The sequence below is a fragment of the Mauremys mutica genome, chromosome 2 (genome assembly GCF_020497125.1).
Source record: "Mauremys mutica isolate MM-2020 ecotype Southern chromosome 2, ASM2049712v1, whole genome shotgun sequence".
In the NCBI taxonomy this organism is placed as follows: domain Eukaryota; kingdom Metazoa; phylum Chordata; order Testudines; family Geoemydidae; genus Mauremys; species Mauremys mutica.
In genome coordinates this window covers 92,242,369-92,266,289 of record NC_059073.1, presented here as the reverse complement: position 1 = coordinate 92,266,289, position 23,921 = coordinate 92,242,369, and the positions used below count along the sequence as shown (strand labels likewise).

Below are 23,921 nucleotides of genomic sequence, written 5' to 3'. Positions count from 1 at the left end.
TTCATAGCAGTGATGCTAGAGGTATTTTGGTGACTCCAAAAATACTGGACTGATACCCAGTTACCAGTTGCACCTTAGCAAAGATTTCTTCTGTAAATTTCACTGCTGCTAGGATATAGACACAGAAAGACAGAGAGAGTAATTTTTAATAGACCCTAAAAAATACGTCAGGTTTTTGGTGTTTTGGGTTTTTTTAAAACTCATACAGTTCAGGCACTGAGCTGGTAATCTAGCCTACTCATCTGTACCCTGTGTGTTCCCAGAATCCATTGCAGTCATTAAACCTGAAAATAGTTCTAGACGTCTATCTGTTTAAAAAGTCACTTAATCTCAAAACTGTCTTTTTAAAATGTGCTAACCTAATGCTTGGCAGCCTTACACTGTACACTTTGAAATAATTAAGCTTGTATCCTATTAGTAGTAGTTAAAAAGTGTAGGAAGTCAATGCAGCAGTTTAAATAAATCAGTCATTGTGTCAACTAAATGCAAGTCTAAATTTAGTTAACAAAATGAATCAAATTCAGATGCAGCATCCAAACCCATAGAGGTAATAGTCTCCAGACAAAACATTTTAAATCTGCACAGTGCAGCGTATTGTGCACTTTCCATTAAATTCACTGAGCTATCCAAGTATTTAGGAACAGGAAGTGGGAGTCCTAAGGAAAGACACAACACTTTCTCTCTAATTAGTTCTTAAGGGTTAAACTGTTGCTTTTGTGAAAAGTAGTAAAAGGAAAATGACATACAGCGTGTATGTATTCCTGAATACTGTATGCATCATGGGGTCTCCAATAGATATACAAATTTATAGCTCATTAAAGTTTCACAATAGAGGCCAAAAAAAGATTAAATGGTATTTAAAGGATCTGGTTAAAGAAAACATTTTGTTAAATATTATAGTAAAATAGAATATTTTATTTTTCATATCTTTTAAAGTAAATGTAGCACTCCTGAAAGATGTCGAAATATAGAGAGAATGAAATTCAGTTTTCATAGTATTGGTATATCACTGGGCTGCAGCCTTTTCCATACTGCTCACCTATTTCTCAGTTGTGATTAAGGGATAAGAATGGGTGGGAATGTAATTCTGCCTCCATGACCATGCAGGAGTGTTTCTCCCTGCTATGAATACCACCCAGGGTGATGATTGGGACTGTGTTTGTACACATCTGTCCTCCTGGAACTGGACTGAGATTTATTGAGAGCCATCAGATTTTAATGTTGATTCTAGGGCAGTTTACTCTCTCCACTAAATAACTTTAGGATCTACAAAACGACTTTTGATCAGCCAAACAATGTGCTGGAATGTTTGCACAAGAACACGCTATTAGGAATGAATCATTTATACTGTAATTACATGGCACCGAGGCATTCTGTCACAGCTGTACAAACTACTTACTCTTTCACTCTGGGAGGTGCACTCTCCTTCTCTTTTAAAAGAACGGTGTCCAGTTAACTTAAAGTTTCAAGCCAATGCAGGATTAGAACTAACAAATGTTTCCTTTGTTTTTTCAATCCATACAGTGTGAAGGGAGCTGATGCTGGCAACGTGATCAGAGTGTTTGTACCAGATATTGGGATGTTCATTGCTAGCTTGACCATATGGCTTGTCTGCAGAAACCTTGTGCTGAAGCCAGTGACAGAGGATGCAGCACAGTACAACACACAATTTGAAAATGAAGAAATGGTACTAGATGCACATTTATACCTGTATAATGTTTATTATTATTATTTTATTATTTATTATGTATTTGTATTATAGTACAATAGTACCTAGGAGCTGTAGTCATGAATCCCATTGTGCTTACTATCCTTAATCCCATAGGGTTGGATATCAATACCCTTTCACACACTGAATTGTATCTTATTCTGTGAGCAATCTCACTGATTTTATTTTACTGCCCAGCGTGGAGTAAACCCTCTTCAGCATGAGGAAGAGTATCAGAATTTGGTGCTTAACCACCAAGAATCTCTCATGTGGTGTGTTTAACTTAATTCAGGAGTGATGGGGTAAAATTTGACCTTAACAACATCTATTATGAAAAATATCTCAATTTTATCAGATTTTTTATATGTAAATTTTATTTCAGAAGGTAGATGTTATCTTTGTTTTTTACACCACTTACATATGTAATTCCATGCCCTGAAAACAGAGAGAGCACTGAGAGTACATGGGAATTGTTCTGTGTAAATGACTATCTGCCAACACACAGAACAAAAAGACAGTCCCCCAGGGGTGAAAGTAACTTAAAGGACTCACCAGTACGCCGGAGTCCTGAGCAGGGGCGTGGCCTCAGCCAGAAGAGACGTGGCCTTTCAAGATTTAAAGGCCCTGGGGCTCTGGCTGTGGCTGGGAGCCCCAGGGCCTTTAAATCACCCCGGAGCTACCAGCTGCAGAAGCGGCTGGGAGCCCTGGGGCTCAGGGGCGAATTAAAGGGCCTGGGGCTCCAGCCGCCGCGGAGCTCCGGGCCCTTTAAATTTCCACCCCAGCTCGACTGCCGGAGCTCCGGTGGCGCTTTAAAGGGTCCAGGGCTCCCCGCAGCAGCTGGAATCCTGGGCCATTTAAATCACCACTGCGGAAGCCGGTCCAGTCCAGCACGGCATACTGGCTCTTGCTGGTATGCCGTACTGGACCGTACTGGCTTACTTTCACCTCTGCAGTCCCCATTCCAAAGAGTTTATAATAAATATAATATAATATAAGACAAGAGTAAGAGACAACATATGGAGACAGACAGACGGGGAATATAAGGAAATAACTAGAAAGTATTGGTCAGTAGGACTTTTAGTTAATACTGTGTTTTGTCTGAGCTAAATTTGGAAAATATCTCAAAAGTGTATTTAAAAGTGACCTTGGTTTCAGAAAACAAAAACAAATGTTCTTAAGGAGAAAAACATACCAAAATCATTATCCTAAGGAAGCAAAATGGAAAATTAAAAATTGAATAATTAGAGATTGACCAAAGATGCAAACATTGCATTAGGGTCTGAATTATTCAAATGTTCAGGGGCTTCAGATCAAGGGTTTTGATTCAGCCCATTATGGTGACAAACCAGCCAGACATTTGGACCTGTTTCTTTTCCAAAGTTTGAGGGTACTCAGAACTAGGGGGTTTGTTCAGAGTTACTACTAGGTATTTTGCAAAATTGCTTGAGATTGCAACTTTTGTCTGTATTTCCAAAAGCCTAATGTCCACGACCAGCAGCATATGAAAGGGAAGATACCTCATGCACCATGCTTTTTGGAAAGAGATTGTTAAATTTGTGAATAATTTTGTTGCCTTTGCCTACTTTGGGTACATAGTGGCGTCATGGGAGCAGAGGGTGGCAGAAAAGATTAAAGTAGAAAATTCCCCTAAAACTAGAGAAACAAATTGACAACGGAAAATGAAGTCCATTTGGTCACAATAGGGATTGGCCCAAACCACATAATGGTGTCTCATGTAAATCCCAAAGTGATTTTTTTTAAGGACAAAATGTCAAGCTGGTTTAAATGCTTTGAATCTCATTTTCTATCTTTTTGTTGGTTTAAGTGAGAGCCCTAACATCACTTTTTAATTTTGTTTTTCTTTCTAGTTTATTGTAAAGATATTTTTCAGAGGGGTTTATTACAACTCAGTAATTTCATATAGAAGAGGCACTTAGAGGTGATCTACCTCGTTGTGGGCTAAAGGCTGGGGATCAGCCACACATTCTGGTGCAGCTCTGGAGAGGAAGACAATGAAAAGGCTCCTATATGTCACATTTGCATTGCCTGTATTTTGGGGCCACCAGACGCTGGTCCAGTTCCTGGTGCACGTTAGATCAGCTACTTTAGACCCACTGCCTGTGGTTCTCATGGGCTGTTCTGGCAGCCAGGGATCAACTGAAGATTGCAGCTCCTGGCCACATACACTTCCTCTGGCTGTGCCCTGATATCTCAACCAGACTAGACAGGCTCTTCTGAATACCCTGGAAGCTAGTTAAAACGACCTTTAAGGCTGTTTTTTGCTTGAGTGGTGCAAAAAAGCCTTAGCAGAGGCTAAAATCTGCTGCTATATCTGCAATGGGAGATGTTCCAAGTGGTGTGAAGAGTGGCACCATGAACATGACTGATAAGCAAGCTGTGTTCTGCCTGTCGCTCTTAAAATAAAGTTATATGTTACTGAAGCAGGCTCTGGACGACATCTTTAAAGTTATCTATCTTCTGTCCAAGCATAAAATACGAGAAATCTGATTACAGAAGCAAACTGGAAGAAGAAAAGGGCACATTCAGGTTCCTCTGTATCTGAATGGTGGTTTTACAAGACTCTGATTTGATGTCCATTTTTGATTAAGGCTAGAGATGAGCCCCAGCCTGGAGTCTGGGTGAGGAGGAGGTGATCCAGAGGTAGAGGGTGTGGAAGGGCATATGGAGCTGAGCTATGGCATGCAGAGAAGGTTACATGGTAACTAGTAAATACTGATTAAATAGAACAGAATGAGGTTTTAAATGGGATCTTTCATACATGGACTAGCTCAAGGCAATCTTCCAACCAATTAGATATTAGGATTTTCTTTAAACGGGGGAGGGGGGGTAGAGAGAGAGAAAAAACACACTAACTAACTAACTTGGCTACTTTTTTGTCATTACAGCAAAACTCAGCCAAGAATATTATAGATTATTTATGTATTATTACAAAGCACAGTGGCTATGTTTTTATGTCAAAAAATTAGCCATATACGTATTTTAAGGTGGGAGGAAAATTGTACATCAATATTTTACACAGGACTGATCTCTTTTCACCATCAACTCATTTACAGCAGAATAACCTATATATTCTTAAAGTGAAGTAAAAATTAGTGAATGATGTTAGGGGGCTTATTCCTTCACCCTCTCACTTCCCTGGTCCTTCTCACATGAACAGAGAGCAACAATACCCGAAGTCCAAAGGTGCAAACAATTCGATGTTTATTGGGGTGAACTTCCAGCAAGCATGATTCCAGTTTCCTTCCTTAGTGTCCAGACATAAGGGTTTTCCAGCTGTGTCTATTGATAAGTGAGATCTGCCAGACAGGATGCTATTAAACTAAGTTTCCTTTTACATCTTCTAGGCTCTACCCTTTCTCTGGAGGTAATAGGAATATCAGGACAGGATAGCCCAATAGCACCTTATTTCAGTGTGACTAGTTCGGAATGTGAGGATGTGACCATACACTTCCCAGCTTATGGCTGCCTAACTACATCTTAGCTGAAGGCCTTAGCCTGTCACAGTAAGAGAAGGCCATTACACAGACAGTGATTTTGATTCTTTCTTTTATACCTCTATAATTAGCTAAGTGATAAGAATACACCTAAATTCTTAAAGTATAGGCCTTTGCAGACAGGCCTGAATGTCTATATCCTAACAAATGATAAGTTAAACATTTTTTAAAACTATATCAACTTCAGCTGTCTGTAGGCGTTCTGCACATAATATCCTGTAGTCATGTTCGCTACTTAGAAAGAGTGTTCATAAAATGCTACAGAAGCAGCTAAAAATATCAGGAGTCTGTACATCACTGTGCTGGCTACAGGGAGTCTGATGCATATATGGAATGTATCACTGAGTTTCTGAGTTTGTGGGGATTTTGAAGGATTCATAATTTTTTGCACATTGGCCCCATTTGTATTGATTTTAATCGATATTTTGGATTTATGCTTTGGATGAGTATGTTGAAACAGGAAACCTAAATAAATAAATACACCAGTTCTTCAACACTGCACTGGCTTACAGATTACCATGTTTTAGGAAGCACACTGGACCGGGTCTTTAATGGGCTTAAATTGTTGTATTTCACCCTTCAATAAAAGCATCTGAAAAAGTGATAAGTAGCACAGTGCCACAGAGTGAACAGTCTGGGGGTTTATTGTACCAGCAAGTGAAGCAGATTCCAGAGTTGAGGAACTTCTGCCAGGAGTCCCTGCCACCCATCTCCAGACATAACGTTAAGGATCCATTGGCTGATGTCCCCAGCTACACAGTGCCTGAAGAGATAGAAAGCCTTTTAGAGTACTAGGTTCCAAGCCATAGAGGACTTTATAAATCAAAAAGTCTTGAACTGCACCCAGAAGCAAATAGTATGCCCTGCAGCTTTACCTATTTAGAGCAGGCAGTCATTTACATAGAACAGTTCCCGTGTACTCTCAGTGCTCTCTCTGTTTTCAGGGCATGGAATTACATGATGATAAGCAGTGTAAAAAACAAAGATAACACATCTACCCTTTGAAATAAAATGTACATATAAAAAGATTTGATAAAATTATGATATTTTTCATAATCAGATGTTAAGGTCACACTTCATCCCATCACTCCTGAATTAAGTTAAACACACCAGATTCTTAGGGTGGTTAAGCACCCAATTCTGATTAGTGTTTTATTCCACAGGCAGTAAATCTGTAAAATAAAATCAGTGAGACTGCTCACAGAGTAAGACACAATTCAGTGCGTGCAAGGGTATTGATATCCAACCCTAAGGGGTTAAGGATAGTAAGGATCAATGAAAATATGGAAATCCTGATTCATAATAGTGCATCTAACTTTCAGAGAAACAGACCTGCACCAGAACAAAAAAAGTATACAGTATTGTGAAGCTCTGGAAAGGGGGTGGGAGGCACTCAATTATTTGTAAGTAATGCTGCATAGAGTGTGGTTTTAATTAGCCGTGAGTCATGAAGTAGAAAGGTTTGCCAGATACCAGGCTGCAGTCCAACTCATTACCACCCCTAAATGGTTGCACACTTGGAACAAATGTGTCTGCAGGCCTTTTTTTTATTAGGACTCAGAAAATCTAAAGCAGGTGAATTCAGCTGGAGAAAGGCCCAGACTGCAAACTCAGAGAAGCACAATGCCAGTCAAAAAGTTTAAAGTGCGGAGGGATGGGGGGAGAAAAGAAAAGAGAAATGTTAACTTCCCAGCTGTGTCTGAAAGTATAACAGTGACTGAAGCAGATGGTGATTTTATGTGCCAACATGCAGAGACAGTATATACAGTTTAATAGGTATTGGGGGAAAAAAGTTGTTTTTCTTGAGACTATGGAAGACTATGCCAGTCAGCATGTGTTTATGGAAAATAGATCTTGTCAAACTAACTTGATAACTGTTTTGGTTTTGGATGAGATGACAAGTTTGGCTGATAACTGTAAAATTGTTGATATAATATACATAGACTTCTGTAAGTCATTTGGCTTAGTAACATATGACATTTTGATTACAAAATCTAGACTAATACAAAAGTAACATGGCACACACTAAAGAACTAAAAGCTAGCTACCTGACAGGTCTCAAAATTGAATTGTAAATGGGGGATCATCATCAAGTAGCTGTGTTTCTAGAGGGTCTCACAGGGATCGGTTCATGGCCTTATGATATTGAATATTTTTATCAATATCTGGAAGAAAACATAAAATGGTTAATAACAGGGCTTTAGAGTGGAGCCTGGAGCATGGAGCAGCTCCGGAGCAGTGGAGCTGCAGGTTTTTGCCTGGAGCTGGAGCGGAGCCGGAGCACAGCTCCAAAGCCCTCACTGATAAAGTATGCAGATGACCCAAAGATTTGGGGGGTGGTGAATAATGAAGAGGACAGGTCACTGACTGGTAAACTGGGTGGGAGCAGACAATATATGTTTTAATAAGTCAGATATAAGGTCTTGCATCTAAGAACAAGGAATAAAGGCCATAGTTACAGTCCTGGGAAAAGGTGACTCTGAATAGAGACTTGGAAGTCATGGTTGATGATCAGCTGAACATGGGCTCTCAGTGCACCACCACAGTCAAAAGGGCTAATGCAATCTTTGGATGTATAAACAGAGGACTCTTGAGTAGGAGTAGGGAGGTTATAATACTTCTGTACGTGGCACTGGTGTGACCACTGCTGAAATACTGTGTCCAGTTCTGGTGCCCACAGTTGAAGAAGGATGTTGATAAATTGGAGAGGGTTCAGAGAAGAGCAGCAAAAATGATTAAAGAATTGAAAAATACACCTTACAGTGATAGACTCAAGTAGTTCAATATAAGAATGGCCATATTGGGTCAGACCAACGATCCGGCTAGCCCACTATCTTGTCCTCTAATAGTGGCCAGTGCCAGATGCTTCAGAAGGAATGAACAGAAAACAGGGCAATTTGAGTTCAATATTCAATCTATTTGGCTTAACAAAGAGAAGGTTAAGGGGTGACTTGATTGCAGTGTGTAAAATACCGACATGGGAAACAAAAATTTGATAATGGGCTCTTCAGCCTAGAAGACAAAGGTATAAAACGGTCCAGTGCCTGGAAGTAGAAGCTAGACAAATCCCGACTGTAAATAAAAAACTTTTATTTTAACAGTGAGGGTAATTAATCATTGGAACAATTTACCAAGGGTTGTCATGGATTCTCCGTCATTGGCAATTTTAAAATAAAGATTGGGTGTTTTTCTAAAGGATATGCTCTAGTTCAAACAAGAATTAATTCAGAGAAGTCTGGTGACCTGTGTTTATACAGGAGGTCAGACTAGATGAACACTTTGGTGCTTTCTGGCTTTATAATCTCTGAATCTATGGATTGTCTAGTATTGTAAGTGACTGAAAAAATCCCTGTAAAACTGTATAACTTAAACTTTACCAGATGTGGTGATCTTAATTGAAATGTACATTTTTAGTTTTGCTCTCACTGTACTTATCACCTTCCCCCTCAATCTTTATTCTTGTCCATGCTACTTAGAATCCTAAAAATCCCTGGTCTGTGCTTTAGGTCAAAGAATATGAACTGGGTTTAGGCTCAGACTGTCCCTGACTCTCAATTTGGAATCTCAGAAATGTTTGATGAAAAGGTTCTTAGATAAAGAAAAGTTTAGAAAATGAAAGTCAGCAAGGAAGGATAGTCTTGTGGTCATGACACTGCAATGGGTTCAGGAGACCTGGGTCAATTCCCAGGTATGCCACAAATCTCTTTTGTGGCCTCAGGTCAATCTTGTAATCTCTGTATACCTCAGTTACAATCTCTCAACTAATAATTCTTTTATATTATTTTATCAAGTCCCCTCTTATTTGTCTCCTAAGATAAACAATCCATCTCTTCCCTTTCTGGGACCTTAGTCACTTTTGTTGCATATCTCTGAACCCCCTCTAAATCTGCAATATCCTTTTGAGATTGGGGTGACCACTATTACACACAATAATACAGATGAGGCCACACACTGATTTATATAAAAGCAGCAAAGAGTCCTGTGGCACCTTATAGACTAACAGACGTTTTGGAGCATGAGCTTTCGTGGGTGAATACCCACTTCGAAGTGGGTATTTACCCACAAAAACTCATGCTCCAAAACGTCTGTTAGTCTATAAGGTGCCACAGGACTCTTTGCTGCTTTTACAGATCCAGACTAACATGGCTACCCCTCTGATACTTGATTTATATAAAGGCATTATTCACCATCCTATTCCTTAGGCATCCTAACATATTCTTACCTTTCTTAACTGCCACTGCACACTGAGCTGAAGTTTTCATTGATGTGTACAGTAATATCCAGGTCCCTTTCTGGAGCTGATACAATTTATTTAGAACTCTGTAGGGTGAATGAGTAGTTTAAAAATTTCCCTCCAATGTGCATTAGAACTTGTGGTTCTTGCATTTATCAACATTGAATTTTGACTATGTTGTCCATCCAGTTTGCTTGATTAGCTGTCTAGGAAGTTCCTCAGTCCTCTCTAGTCATCAATAACCTAAATAATTTTGTGTCTTCAAATTTTGCTACCTCACTGCTCACCCATGCCCTGCTCCCCCCCATTTCCTCCCCCCCCCATCATTAATAAATAAGCAACATGGAAACTTGAAACATGCCACTGTTGTGAGTGATGTCTTAGCCCGCAGGTGGTTAAATTTGCCAGGTTCTCTCTCATTAACAAATGGTGTTTCAGCCTCTCCGGTCAACCTGCCTAACTCCATGTCTGTGATTTTCCCTCTTTCGCCTTTGGTTTATAATCCTCACAGTCTTTGAAGTCAAGATGTAAGATTTTATTACCATATTAAACATGTAATCCTGTGTTGAGTTCATATGAAATTTGCTTAGGTGTATCTTGGGAAGTGAAATCTCTGTCCATTCCCTGTGCATGAGCTATTGAATACCATATTTAATTATGTGCCTTTCCCCATCCCACTCTAGAACTCCAGTTTTCTTTTCCAATTTCCTGTGTATTTAGAAAATTCTTTTGATCCTACATAGATTTCAACCAATAATGCACAACTCATTTTTGCATACACTCTGAGGAGCATAGCTTTCTAAGTTAAGAGTTCTCCCCATAGGAGGCTGTTGATTGCCTTTGCCTACAGAGTTAGATCAAAAACCATTATCTTTCTGTCACAGCCTTCAGGTTCCCCTAGTTTTCAGTAATTTCCCACATGTGAAACATTACTGTAATCTCCGGTTCATATTCTCCTTTCTCACTGGTGTAACTCCATTGACTTCAATGAAGTTACCCAGGATTTACACCAGAGGAAATGAGAGCAGAATAACGCTTGCTAGAATCACAAGTTCAGATCCTAGCAGGATTGACTCAGTTCTTTCTGTTCTGTATTAACTTCAGTGATCTCATGAGGCTTTTAACTTGAATAGGAGTTTGCACACTTGTCCGTGGCTTAAAGTTTTGTCTATACTGTGTTTATATCAAACTGAGGAACAGTATTTAATTCATTGTAAAGAGGATTTCTAATACAGTTTAACTTTGAAAACCTCTTCTTCATTATCAGTATTAGGACTCAGTTTTAAAACATGGTATGAGTATGAGTTGATCCTGTCCACAGCGACCAGTTGAATTGTGTTATAAACAAATTAAAAATTCAATTTTGCCCACTGTATGTAGTGTACTATGTGCTGATCAGTTGTTACTCTCCTTCCAAAAAATTGGCGCATTTTTGAGATGCTATATTTATATTCTTAAAGTGTCTGGGATCTTTTTGGAAGTAAGGAGATGAGTATTTGAAAGATAATTGCTTAAGACATGTAAGAATCTCGTCTCACATTTACATTTTTGTGTATTACCATAATGTTTTAAACTTGTTTTCATCAGCACTGTTGCCTTATTCCTGTTATAACTGATTTTCAGGCTATATAGTAGAGTTGTAAACTCTTTGCAAGAACTAATCAATCTACAGTTTATCAGTACTCTGAGCTAAGTATTCAATGCTTCACATAACTTACTGCAGGTAAAATGTTTACCACTATACAGCGTTAACAAGGAGTATTTTGATATCAAGAAATGCCAAATTCATAGAATCCTCTTAAAGATTGCAAGTCCAGTCTTGCAAACTCTTCCACATAAGTAGCCCCATATATCTCAATGGCATTATTTGTATGAGAAATGATTCATTACCTGAGTAGGCATTTGCAGGGTATGTCTTCAACAAATGGTTTTACTTTTTCCCTCCTAGAGTGATATCCTGGACCATTTAAATTCAGTGGCGGTTTTGCAGTTAATTTCAATAGGGCCAAGATTTCATCCCTAATTTCCTTGTAAATATTGAGGATTAGATTGTGTCTGTTAGATGTAGGTCTGTTCTGGGGTCGTTGTGCTTGGGCATCACTCCAAGGGAGCTTTAAAGAGACATTGTGCATCAAGGAGCCTGCCAGCAGCTCCATCCTTTGATATGCTCTGTGACAGGCCAGTCCAGTAGACAGTTGTGTCCAGTGGGAAATGCCATTCTCTGTCTTCCCTACCTCATTTTGGAGGAGAGAGCAAGCCACAGTTTCTTTTGAGCAGTTATTCAATTATATTTCAATATAGGTGGCTAAATCCTGGATATAAAATACCATCCAATGTTACTGTTAAAAATCACCAAACAGAACAGCAGGAGAATTAAAAATACTTGGAAACCTCATGACAAAAATCCCACACATAAACCACAATATGAAGAAAAACAATTCACATTGATTAACAAGAATGATATTGTTATGATTTGTTTGGTTTGTGTTTATCTTTAACAGAGTATCTCCGTTTGTGTTGAAGAGGGGTGTAAAAATGATAAATGCCATATTTAATTCAGTATCAATATGTGTATTGCATCCTATTGTCGTCATGCATTGATTTAGGTTCCGGAATGAGCAAACATTAGAGTTGCTAATGCTGAGAGTGGACTTTGGGAGCGCTGTTCTTCCAGTCATAATTTGCAACCCTACTGTATTTTTTTAAAAAAGAACCCCGGTCACTTTCTGCTTAAGTAAAGGCCTGGTCCATCTCCCACTGAAGTCATTCAGAGGTGTTTAGGGGCCATAAGTGTCTGTGACACCTCAATAGCTCCTCTAGCTTACATCATCAGAGGAAAGTTTGTCAGCAAAATATTGCATTGTCTTGCTTATTTTTTCTTTGGACATTTTTGGGTCATATCCTCATTTGAAAAATTCTGCACATACATTGAAATCCCTCTTCCTTCCAGTTCTCCCATTTTTTAAAGTAAATGGTAGGTAGCTTCTTAAAAAATTTTTTTTGCTTTGTGCATTGTGGACCTTTAGACTTATTACAGATGAGCTTAAAAATGTGACCTGCAAAATGTTATCACAAGTTACATTGAGACTTAAACAAATAGGTTTGGGTAAAAAAGAAAAAATTGAATCGAAATACTGAGATACCATAAGCTATTCTCATAGTCCAGCTGAAACCAAGGTATTGGAAGCAGAGATCTTGCATGCAAACCTGGTGGTGTAAGATTTCCAGACCAAATAGTTCAGATATAAACATTATTCAAACAGAAACTTTTTGAAGTAATCCAGTTACTAGTTACAATATCCACAATGATCTATATCAATTATACCTAACAAATGTATAGGGCTATACAGGCTTTGATTAAGTAATCCTTACAACACCCCTGTGAGGTAAGTATGGAAGATAAATATTTTCCCTATTTTACAGATAGAAAAACAGACACAAGAGGTGACAGTGCAGTTGTAGTCTGAAAAATGTCACTATGAAAATGGCATTGTGGGGCTCTCCATGTGTTGCTCTTTCATTTTCAGATAAAGTATGTGCATACGGGGCGGGTCTAGGTATTTTGCCGCCCCAAGCACAGCAGGCAGGCTGCCTTCAGCGGCTTGCCTGCGGGAGGTCCCCGGTCCCGCGGATTCGGCAGCACGCCTGCGGGAGGTCCGCTGAAGCCGCGGGACCAGCGGACCCTCCACAGGCATGCCACCGAAGGCAACCTGCCTGCTGCCATCGCGGCGACCGGCAGAGTGCTCCCGGTGGCTTGCTGCCCCAGGCATGCGCTTGGCGTGCTGGTGCCTGGAGCCGCCCCTGTGTGCATATACCTTTTCTGCAAATGAAACCAGAGATCTCAGAGTTAAGTTGGTTTAAAACAAAAAAAGCATGTCAGGAATCATACTAAAGGTTCTACTGGTTAAATTGTGCCCTCCACCACATTTATGCAACTCCCGCTGTCTCTGTGTTATGCTCTCTCAGACACCTGGGGAAAACCATTATCTTCTATGAGTTTGCACAGGTGTAACTGATTGGAATTTAGTTAAGAATTCTCTTAATGATAAACAAAAAGGAATAGAATCCAGTTTGCTCTCTCTTAGCTGAGAGGGCTCTGGAAAGCTGACAAGACTTCAAAGTTGTAAGAATTTATTTCAGCCAATAAACTCTCTGACTCACTGTTGAATAAGAAGGAATCATTTTAACATAGTAATTTTTCAGAGTATAATTGCACTTCATGCAACTTGCCTTAGGTCACTCATCAAGACAGCGTCAGGGCCAGAATTAGAACTCAGAAATTCCTGTCATCTTAGTACACACTGTATCTCTCATTATGTTTTGCACTTCTGTACTGCCTATAATCCAAACATTCTGAAACATGAATACATTCATCAAGTTTATAATAATTTGTCCTGCCTTTACATTCCTGTTTCTGTCTATAAGTATCATGTACAGCTTGATACACATAAATTGATGTATAGTCTTTTACCATTGCATTTAGAATAAAAATTGATTCCGACATAGTTGCTCAAAACAAACGTTGAGGTTTGGATAAGTTCAGATAACCTTTTTTTCCAAAACTGATTTCTCATTTTCTCACTCCTCTGTGTTTTCTGGTTCCTGGGAGGAAACGTCAAAATACTGCAGAAGAGGCTATTTGTGCAGCCTTTATGATCTAACTTGAAGGAGGAAGCACCTGAACTCTCATGAGAGACTATTCTTATGAGCTTTCCAGTGCCATTACACAGATTCAAAAGGTCAAATAGTGTAATACATTAGCAAACTTTGAAGGGTTTTTTTTCCATTCTGAGCCACAGAACCTTTTGAGATCCACCTCTATCTAGCTATAACATCTCTGGTTAGTAAAAATTGCAATGGTGACAACCGTGAGATTTTTAAAGGGTTAGATTCCTGTCCTTTCTAGTGTCCAAAAGTCACTGAATGACTATTCTGTGTATTTACAGATGTAGTATCCTTAGCTGTAGGTACAATACAAAAAGGTTTTCTGGTGCAAGAATGAATTTAAATTGAGACGAAGGCTGCCTGTTAGCAAATACATTTATGGGACTTAGGATATCTCAGTGCATTAGTGTTTATACTGTACCAGATGAAACATGTAAAAGCTAGATGTTATTAAAGCAGGCCCCAAAAGTAGCTAATGGATATTCTGGCCCTAGCCATGATAGTAGCTGCCACAGAGGCAAGATTTTCTCTGCCTGTGCTTTATCTCTGTTTGGCAGTTTTAAAAAGTGTTGTACAGTGAACACTCTTGGGACTTGCACAAAGTTGAAAAACCTAAACTACATTTAGTCTGTTTATAAAAAAGTCATGGGGCCCCATTCTACATAGAAAAGGCCATGGAAACACATTTTTATGACTTAAAAAATGTTATATACTAGTTGAATGGAGAGGTTTATTTGATTTAATCAGCAGCCACAGGGATTCTGTAGTTGCATAATAAGTAATTTATTACGGAAGTAAAAGTATTTTTCTAACTATGTCCTATGCAGCATTAGTTTATAGTCTCAGGCTGACCCATGTGGGGTGAAGGCTTTGCAAAACAGTCTGTCTGGAATAATGCTGTTTTATGATGAGCATGTGCATATCTTACAGCATATGCGTCAAAAACTGTTAGAACAACAGATGTTATCACCAGATGGAAGTCAAAATCCTTAGTCCCTTCACGTTGTGCCCAACCTCAGCGATTAGTTCCATTTTTATTTGAGAAAACAACAATAGAAGCTTCAGAGTTGTAATTTTAAACAATCTGTTAGATATAAATTGAGACTTGTAAGCAGGGACTGGTAAGTCCAGAAAGACTCTTCTTCCTAGTGGTTCTCCCACTCCACACTGACAAATACCCCAACACCCAAACTAAAGGGGAGTAAGAAAGAATGTGCATCAGATTGACTAGAACTAGGGTGGCCAGACTCTCAAAGTGGAAAAAGCAGGATCCCTGTTGTGTTTGTAGGGAAACCAACCAGCCATTTTTGGCAGGAGTTAAGATGATATGCATAGGATGAGTTTTAGCAGCTGAGATGGATTGGAAGAGAGAAAAAGGGTGTCTGCTCCACCATCTATGCAACAAAGCAACTTCCCTTCTTTTCCTTACTTGTCACCCTTGGTTTTTTCTTATTTCTTTTTTCCTTCCTCTTTTCCCCTTTTTTCCCATCTTGTGTATTTCCTGCAGTTCATTTAATACTTTTTAAATTCTCATTTTCCCCCCCAAGACCAGTTTTAAATTCATTTTTCTGTTCCCTTCAGGGTAAGGGTTTTGGTTTTGTTTTTTGTTTGGTTTTGTGTGTTTGCTCTGTATTCAGTTTTATATTTCCCATTCTTGCACATATGTGAAGGTGCTGATTCAGGATATTAAATAATTATTATTGCTTCAAAAGAGCTTTCTTTTTAGCTTGCAATGAAAATGGCTTGTGTATAACATCTTCCTATTTAGTATAGACTCCTAGCAATAGCATTTATATAATGATTTTTATACTGAAGGCATTTTACACACATTCATCTATGCAGATCCATCTATGCCAAATTCTGCATAGCGGAAGAAAGTGGCTGTCATCGTGGTCTCCTAGAAGAGTGCTGCTCTGCTCAGATACCGATTTTGCCAGCATGGCCAGGGGATGTTATGATTCAGCTTGCAACTTCTTGGAAAATCTAGCATGAGAACTAGCAAATATGTGTGTGGTAGCTAAATACTATCAACATTTACAGATGGGGTAACTAAGGAAGATAAATTAAGAGCATTCTTTAAGAGCATAAATTCCACCAAAGGAGTCGCTCTCCGGGTTGCGATTAGGCATTTGGAATTCTTAGCCCAAAGGTCTATGCTCCAATTACCGGACATGCCAATCTCTAGTAGAAAGCATAATTTGTATATATACACAAACAAAATCTGTTTTCAAAAGTTTCCCCTTGAGCTCATTGTTTTAATCCACATTGTCATTTATATCCAATGTCTGCCAGTCTCCTTTGTAAGAGCAGTTACTTTGAAATTACATTTTTATTTTTGTTGCAAACAGTATCTCCATAGATACAGATAAATAGATGGAAGAGCTGAAGATGTCCTCTTTTATATAGGTCCGTGCACACTAAAAGCTCAATGCCTCATCCCCGAACATCCAGAATTTCCACTGATTTCATTTGTTTTTTGCATGCACATAAGAGTTAGCCGTTTAATGATCACATTAAACAAGAAACATTAGGGGCGGCTCTAGACATTTCGCCGCCCCAAGCAGGGCGGCATGCCGTGGGGGGCGCTCTGCCGGTTGCCGGGAGGGCGGCAGGCGGCTCCAGTGGACTTCCCGCAGCCGTGCCTGCGGAGAGTCCGCTGGTCCCGCGTTCCGCTGGTCCACCGGAGCCGTGTGACCAGCGGACCCTCCACAGGCACGCCTGCGGGAGGTCCACCGGAGCTGCCTGCCGCCCTCCTGGCGACCGGCAGAGCGCCCCTCACGGCATGCCGCCCCAAGCACGCGCTTGGCGTGCTGGGGCCTGGAGCCGCACCTGAGAAACATAGAGCTACAGTTGGCTTGGAAACACAGGACTGGACCCAACAGGCTAAATAAGGAATTCTTCTAGTAATTGTAGTACATAGAAAGTTGCCATTGTAATATTTTTCCTGTGTCTTTCCCATTGATATAGTGATAGTGGTATGAAGAATATTATGCAGCATTTAGCTGAACTGCAGCATTGTTTTGTGGTTAATTATTTAGGTAAAGTAGCATCAACTAGAGAGCTCTCTAGACATGAGATCCAGCAAGGGCAGCAGACAATAATAATTCCTCTCCATACTAAAGCCCCCCCAGAGGTGCTTACTGAGTGTGCACACTGCAACCTCCTAATGATTGCTTTGCTTCTAGAGCTATTAACCTTGTTTGTTGAAAGCCATGAAAATGAACTGTGACGATGGCAAAGTGGTTGTGACGCCAGCGCACTCCACTTATAATGGACGTAATTAGTGAAACAGCCGGATGTGTCTGAGAGAGAGGATTTCCCACACCAGCTCTACAGCATTTAATACATATTTCATTGTCTACAAAATAGAAACTCTAGATGGAACAAGCTTTTTCTGGGCAGTCACAGACAATGTTAATGGGAAGAGAAAGTTGGCAAAAAGTTTAAAGGTGAAATGGAACAAGAGGGAGTTTCTTTTCCTTGGGGAATCCACCTAACAAAATTGTAATGAAGTATTCTGTACAGTTAAATACTCAGAAGGATAACAGTTCTGCAATTTCCACTGGAAGCCACTCAATCAATGCTCTCTGATTTATCATTTCCAATGGCCGCAATAAATATGTTGTTCTCTTGAAAAGTCATTACAGATATAATACTCACACGTGCCCCTAGCTATCAAAAAGAAATTAATTGGGTCAGATGGTCAGCTGATTTAATTTTGAGTCACTCCAGTGAAACAAATGGAGCTATGCCAGGTTACATATGGTGAAGATCTGGCCCATTTATTGTTAGATTTTTTTTTTAATGTCCTTTGTGTTGTGTCTGGATTAATATATTTTCCTTCAATTGTATTCATGCTGGGCCTCCTGGTAATGCAGATGCCCCCCACCCTCTGTCAGGCTAGGGTGATTAAGGTCCCTTCACTCAATGATGCGTATCTTTCTGTTCTTCAGAAAATTTAATCTATTTCCCTGCACCAGGGTCACCACCAAATCCTAACAAATTACTTACCTATTTTGTGTGTGTCTTTTCCGGTTTTCTTCTTCTTTCTCTTTTTTCATGATTTAATTCCCCCTTCCCTCTCATTTTCATTGTTTAATTGCCACTTAACTTTTTTCAAATTTGTCTTTCTCTTCCTTGTATTATTTGTTTCTTCACCTTCTTTCTTTCTCACATTCTCTTCCTCTCTCTCATCCTTCCAGGCTTCCGTCTCTCTTTCTTTGAGCTTCCATGGTACATCTCTTTTCTTCCAGTCTTTTCATCCATCCATCCTGAGCTATCACTCTCCTCATAGCTCTTTCATTCTACTCTCCTGTCCCAAACACGTGCACACTTTGCTTTCTTCTCTCTTTCCCTGTTGCTGGGATTCTCTCTTTCTCTTCTCTGTCGGTGGGAACTGTTACTTGAATACCAGTCCCACATGCTAGGCCTCCTCTTTGAACCCATTTGTAGCTGGATAAACTGATAGTATAACATTACAGAAACAAAGTAGAATGGGGACGTGGGGACCAACTGGGATGCTCTTTTGGTGAATTTGATTCAGTCAGGTTTGAGTAACATAGTACAATCAGTGGATATATTGAAGAAACAAGAAAGCTTGTTTACTGTAATGTTTTTATCTGTGATTTCTTTTTGCATTTATACTAATAGCACACTGGTATTAATCTCTTTTAGAGAGTCACATTTATAGCCACATCCATACTAGAATTACATATATAGAATTATCTTTCTCTGCTATGAAAACTAGCCTTGATAGTAGCATTATTTGGTATAATGAAGCAAATCTATGTTTGGAAGAAGGCCTAGATTTTTTTTTTATTTCTAAGTCCAGGCATGCTACTGATAGTTGTCATGGCTGTTCATTGTGTCCGTGCCTCTTGCTAACTAATGCATGGAAAGATCAAGGAAAAGGCTACTAACACACTCTTCCATCCAATGGATAAACTCTGGGTTCATAAGAGGAGGGGGGGAAGAACTTGCAATAGGGAATGGTAATGATCCCAAGAAGGAGGTTACCCTGGCCTGGTCTACACTGGGGGTGGTGGGGGGGTGTCGATGTAAGATATGCAACTTCAGCTATGGGAATACCGTAGCTGAAGTCGAAGTATCTTATTCCGACTTACCTCCTGTCCTCACGGCGCAGGATCGACGTCCACGGCTCCCCCGTCGACTCCACTACCGCCGCTCACTCCAGTGGAGTTCCGGAGTTGACGGGGAGCGTGTTCGGGGATCAATCTATCACGTCTAGATGAGATGCAGTATATCGATCCCTGATAAATTGATTGCTACCCGCCGATACGGTGGGTAGTCTGGACGTACCCCCTGAGGAACATCATCTGGTAGGGAGCCACTTTTGTTCAGGGCCTGGAAATAATACTAATGATCTGTGCCTCAAAGGGACTTAACAAAATCTAATCAACAAATCAGAATGTTGAGTGGTCATAATTTTGAATAGAAACATGTAGAACTGAAATTACTTGCTACCTGCCAGAGGAACCAGCTGAATTACATTTGCCAGGGAAAATCTTACTCTCAAATATTTTTCACCTCTTTCTTCTTAAGACAAGTCTAAGGTGGTAGCCTTAGATATCCAAATGGACTTCTAATATATCTTTCACAACTCTTTATTCGGATTATTTTGTGATTATAGAGTCAGTCACTATAAAAATGACTTGGCTAATAACCTATATGACACAGATCCCTCATTTCATATCACATTGTTTTCTCTCTCTTTCTCAGGCTGGAAGAGAAAAGTTAGAGCCAGATGATGCATTAATATGTGAAGATTTGGATGGTGGAGAAAATAGCGAAGAGGAATTTGAAGAAACCACAAAATTAAAACTACTGCGCAGAATTGCCTCAGTGGCTTCCAAATTGAAAGAGTTTATTGGAAATATTATAACCACCGCTGGAAAAGTTGTTGTTACAATTTTACTTGGTTCAACAGGTTGGTGCTTTTGATAAGTTCGCCAAGAGTCCCTAAGATTATATATTGTACAAATGAATTTCCAGCACTTTGGCACACTGGGGAATAACAATGGAAATTTGGAAGGAATATTAATTGCTGCTGATTTTTATTTAAATTAGCTTTTTGGCAAGCATGGAAATACAGTGAGTTGCTTAATTTTATTTATTTATATTGGTGCTAGTACTAAGTAGCCCACTCATTCTATATATATTCATTTTAAAGCTATTATTATGGCCAAACTGAGAGAGGATACATGCGGTAGGTAAGAAGTGAAATGTGCATTAATAGACTAAGTGCTGGCTCCTTCTAACAACACTCACTCACACTCACACAAGTCACACATATCACACACACATACACGCACGTCATACAATATTAAACAAAACATTACTACTCTTTATTTACTGGTTTGTTATACATTGCATAATAAAAAATGTTCAAATTTGATGGTTTTTTTATGAAATTACAAAATTGGTTAATAAAGGTAACTATGATGACATAATATACTTAGACTTCTGCAAGGCATTCAACATATTCCTGTATGACATTCTGATTAATAAAAAGAACTATATAAAATTAATGTAATCCATATTAAATGGATTAAAAACTGGTTAGCTGATGGATCACTAAAAGTAATTGTAAATGAGGGGGTGTTTCTAATGGGGTCCTGCAGCAGTCTGTACTCCCAATGCTATTCAATGTCTTTATCAAAGAATAAAACAGAATAAAGTATAAAATTTCTGTTGAAATTTGCAGCAGATTCACAAAGAACGGTGAAGTGGTAAATAGTGATGGGGACAGGTGAGTTATGCAGACCAATCTGGATCACTTGGCCAAATCTGGGAACATAGAATGTAGGTCACACCTAAAAGATGGGAGACTATATCTTGGAATGCAATGACACGGAAAAGGACTTAAGGTTCATGGTAGATAACCAAATGAACATGATTTTCCAATGTGATGCTTTAGCTAAGAGGGCAAATGCATTCTATGGATATATAAACAAAGAATATTAAGGAGGCATTCAGAAGTCATATTCCTTCGGTATTTGGAATTAGTGAGAACTTTAGTGTAGCACTGTCCAGTTCTGGTGTCTGCACTTCAAAAAGGATGTTGAAAAATTGAAGAGAACTCAGAAAAGAGCTATAAGAATGATTTGAGGTCTGGAAAAGGTGTCTTATAGTGTGAGATTTAAGAAGCTCAATCTGTTTAGTTGGGGGAAGGGAAGTTAAAAGGTGATTGATCACAGTGTGAAAGTACCTGCCAAGGGAAAAGTTTTTTTCTGATAGTAGACATTTTTTTAATCTAGCAGAAAAAGGCATAATGAGATCCAATTGTTGCAAACTAAAACTAGACAACTTCAGGCTAGAAAAAGGTACAGTTTTTTAACAGCAAAGGTAATGAGCAATTGGAATAACTTACCTATGAATATGGTTGATTCTCCATCACTGAAGACTTTAAATCAAGACTGGATATCTATTTAAAAGAAAGAACAGTATAATAGGCTTGATGCAGATTTACTAGATGAGTTTCTATGACCTGTGTTATGCACGAGATCAGACTAGATGATCATAAGGGAACCTTCTGACCTTTAAATATATGAATCATTAAAATGGTATATACTAACTTGCTGATTATATACTGGAGGAGAGACAATAGCTTGGCCTAAAGTACCTCGTACAAGCCTGTGATGATGCTAATACAACACAGACCAATTTACTGTTAGTGGAAGGTTCTTTTAGCAGAAATATATAAAGCTAACTTTAGTACGTACAATACTGTGTATCCTACACCTTAGCAGTGAAGGGCTGCAGGCACCCCAGGTTTATGCTAGCTTCTGCTAACATAACCCAGGATGAAAGACCCCTGTCAGCTGAAACACAACAGGAAGTGGGGATTTTCATCAGTGTAAAGAGTTCACAACCCGTCTCAGCTTGGGAGCTGAAAGGGAGACATCATCTCTCAAGAGTGGGTGGAGATGGCCAGGAGAGCACACTGGCAGGAGAATGCATTGATTCATCTCCATCAGGTGGCTTCTGTCTGATGGTAGGGTTCAAAACACAGTTTAAAGCTGCATCCACCAAGGCAGGGGTTCTCAAACTGGGAGTTGGGATCAGTGGCGTAGCCAGGTGGAGGGAAGAGGGGGGAAAAAAAGGTGCCACCCGCTGCAGCGCTTTTACTGACGGGGCAGCGTTCCAGGTCTTCACTTGCCTTCACATCATTTCAGCAATGAAGCTTCAGTGCCACCGAAGACACCCGGAGCAAGTGAAGGTCGTGCTGCCGAAGACCTGGAGCGCCGCCCTGTCTGTAAAGTGCCGTAGCGGGTGGCGCCTTTTTTTTTTTTTTTTGCTCCTGGATGAGTAAAATTAAAAAGGCACCACTTGTGCTTGCAGCCGCTCCCCCAGTCCCCCCCTAGCTAAGCTACTGGTTGGGATCCCTCAGGGGGTCACAAGGTACTTACATGGAGGGTCGCGAGCTGTCAGCCTCCATCCCAAACCCTGCTTTGCCATCAGCTTTTATAATGGTGTTAAATATATAAAAAGTATTTTTAATTTATAAGGAGGGGTCCTTCTGAGGCACAGCAGGCCACTCTGCTGCAGGATGACTACCCAGACTCAGATGAATGAGCCCCAGATCTCTTGGGATCGATCCACCTTCCATTCAAGTACACAATTTTCAAGATTTTTGAAGCAAAATGGGCCAGATTCATCCTTCGTATGATTCCATTGACTTCAGTGGATTGCTTTGGCGATGTCTTTGGCCCATTATGTAGGGTGAAAGTTTTGCCCTTGGGTCATTTCCTCCAGTTTCCTGTGTCTTAGATGTGAGCATCTCCCCATCCCCACCTCCTCAAATCCCCCTCCGGGGTACAGTAGACATTTCATGAGAGTGAAAATAGCAACTTCACAAATGAAATGTTGTTTAAGTGTGTAAAAGAAAATCTACATGGGATACAAGAGAGCCCTTGGTATACACTAAGTATTACAAATATTTGAGGTGTAAATTGGAGTACTTTTCATCCATATTTAGCACTTACATAGACCACATGTACCCGATATATTGTAGATGCTCTTTTATTTCCAGTGTACACAGTATCTCACTGACTGGCACACAAATTTCTAGTGATTATAAATTCAATGATTAAAAGGGAAACTTTCACACCATATTCATTACTCATAGTATTTTATTATCCTACAGATTATTTTACAGAAATGTAATCAACTTGAAATCTAATTTTTTTTTTTTTAAAGTTAAAAGTACTTTCAGGTACGGCACCTACCTCTGCGTCTCCCTGCTGATTTGGGGGTTTATGAACACAAATTCTTGTTTTTCTCTCATCTTTTACAGTGGGAAAGAGCTGTACAAACTAGGAACACGAAGTACTCAGAGGAAATATTGAAATTGACTATATATAGGCATGGCAGAATTTGATTTCATAATTCTTTCATTACAGTAGATGTTGAGATTCAAAAAGTTAAAGCTTTATAACCATTAAACACAAATTGTCAACATCACATGTCAAAATACATCAAACTCTAATAAGTTATCAAGCAACATTTTTCTTACTCTGCCTGTCTGTAAATTTCTGTTAGTACTGATGGAAATATTTTTTCATCGGTATGAAATCAAGATTTACTAATTTAAATCTAATCCTTCTAAACCTAGCTACATACCAAGTGTTGTTTTTTCATAAAGTAAAATGATATATATATATAATGTTTTATGACATTTTTCAGTTAATAGCAGTCTGAGATGTTACCTATAATAAGTAAAAACTATCAAAACAGAAATGTTATTTTGAAATTGTTTTGATAAATTACATAATGTTTT

General features: G+C 39.3%; 1 protein-coding gene across 1 annotated transcript in view; it reads left to right on the top strand.

Moving 5' to 3' along the window:
• The window catches only part of PIEZO2 (piezo type mechanosensitive ion channel component 2), a 457,344-nt gene that overhangs the window by 270,579 nt on the left and 162,844 nt on the right, over positions 1-23,921 (top strand). The window contains exons 5-6 of the mRNA XM_045007801.1: positions 1,525-1,687; positions 19,862-20,069. Of these exons, the coding sequence (XP_044863736.1) occupies positions 1,525-1,687; positions 19,862-20,069 (371 nt within the window). The remainder of the gene's footprint in view (positions 1-1,524; positions 1,688-19,861; positions 20,070-23,921) is intronic.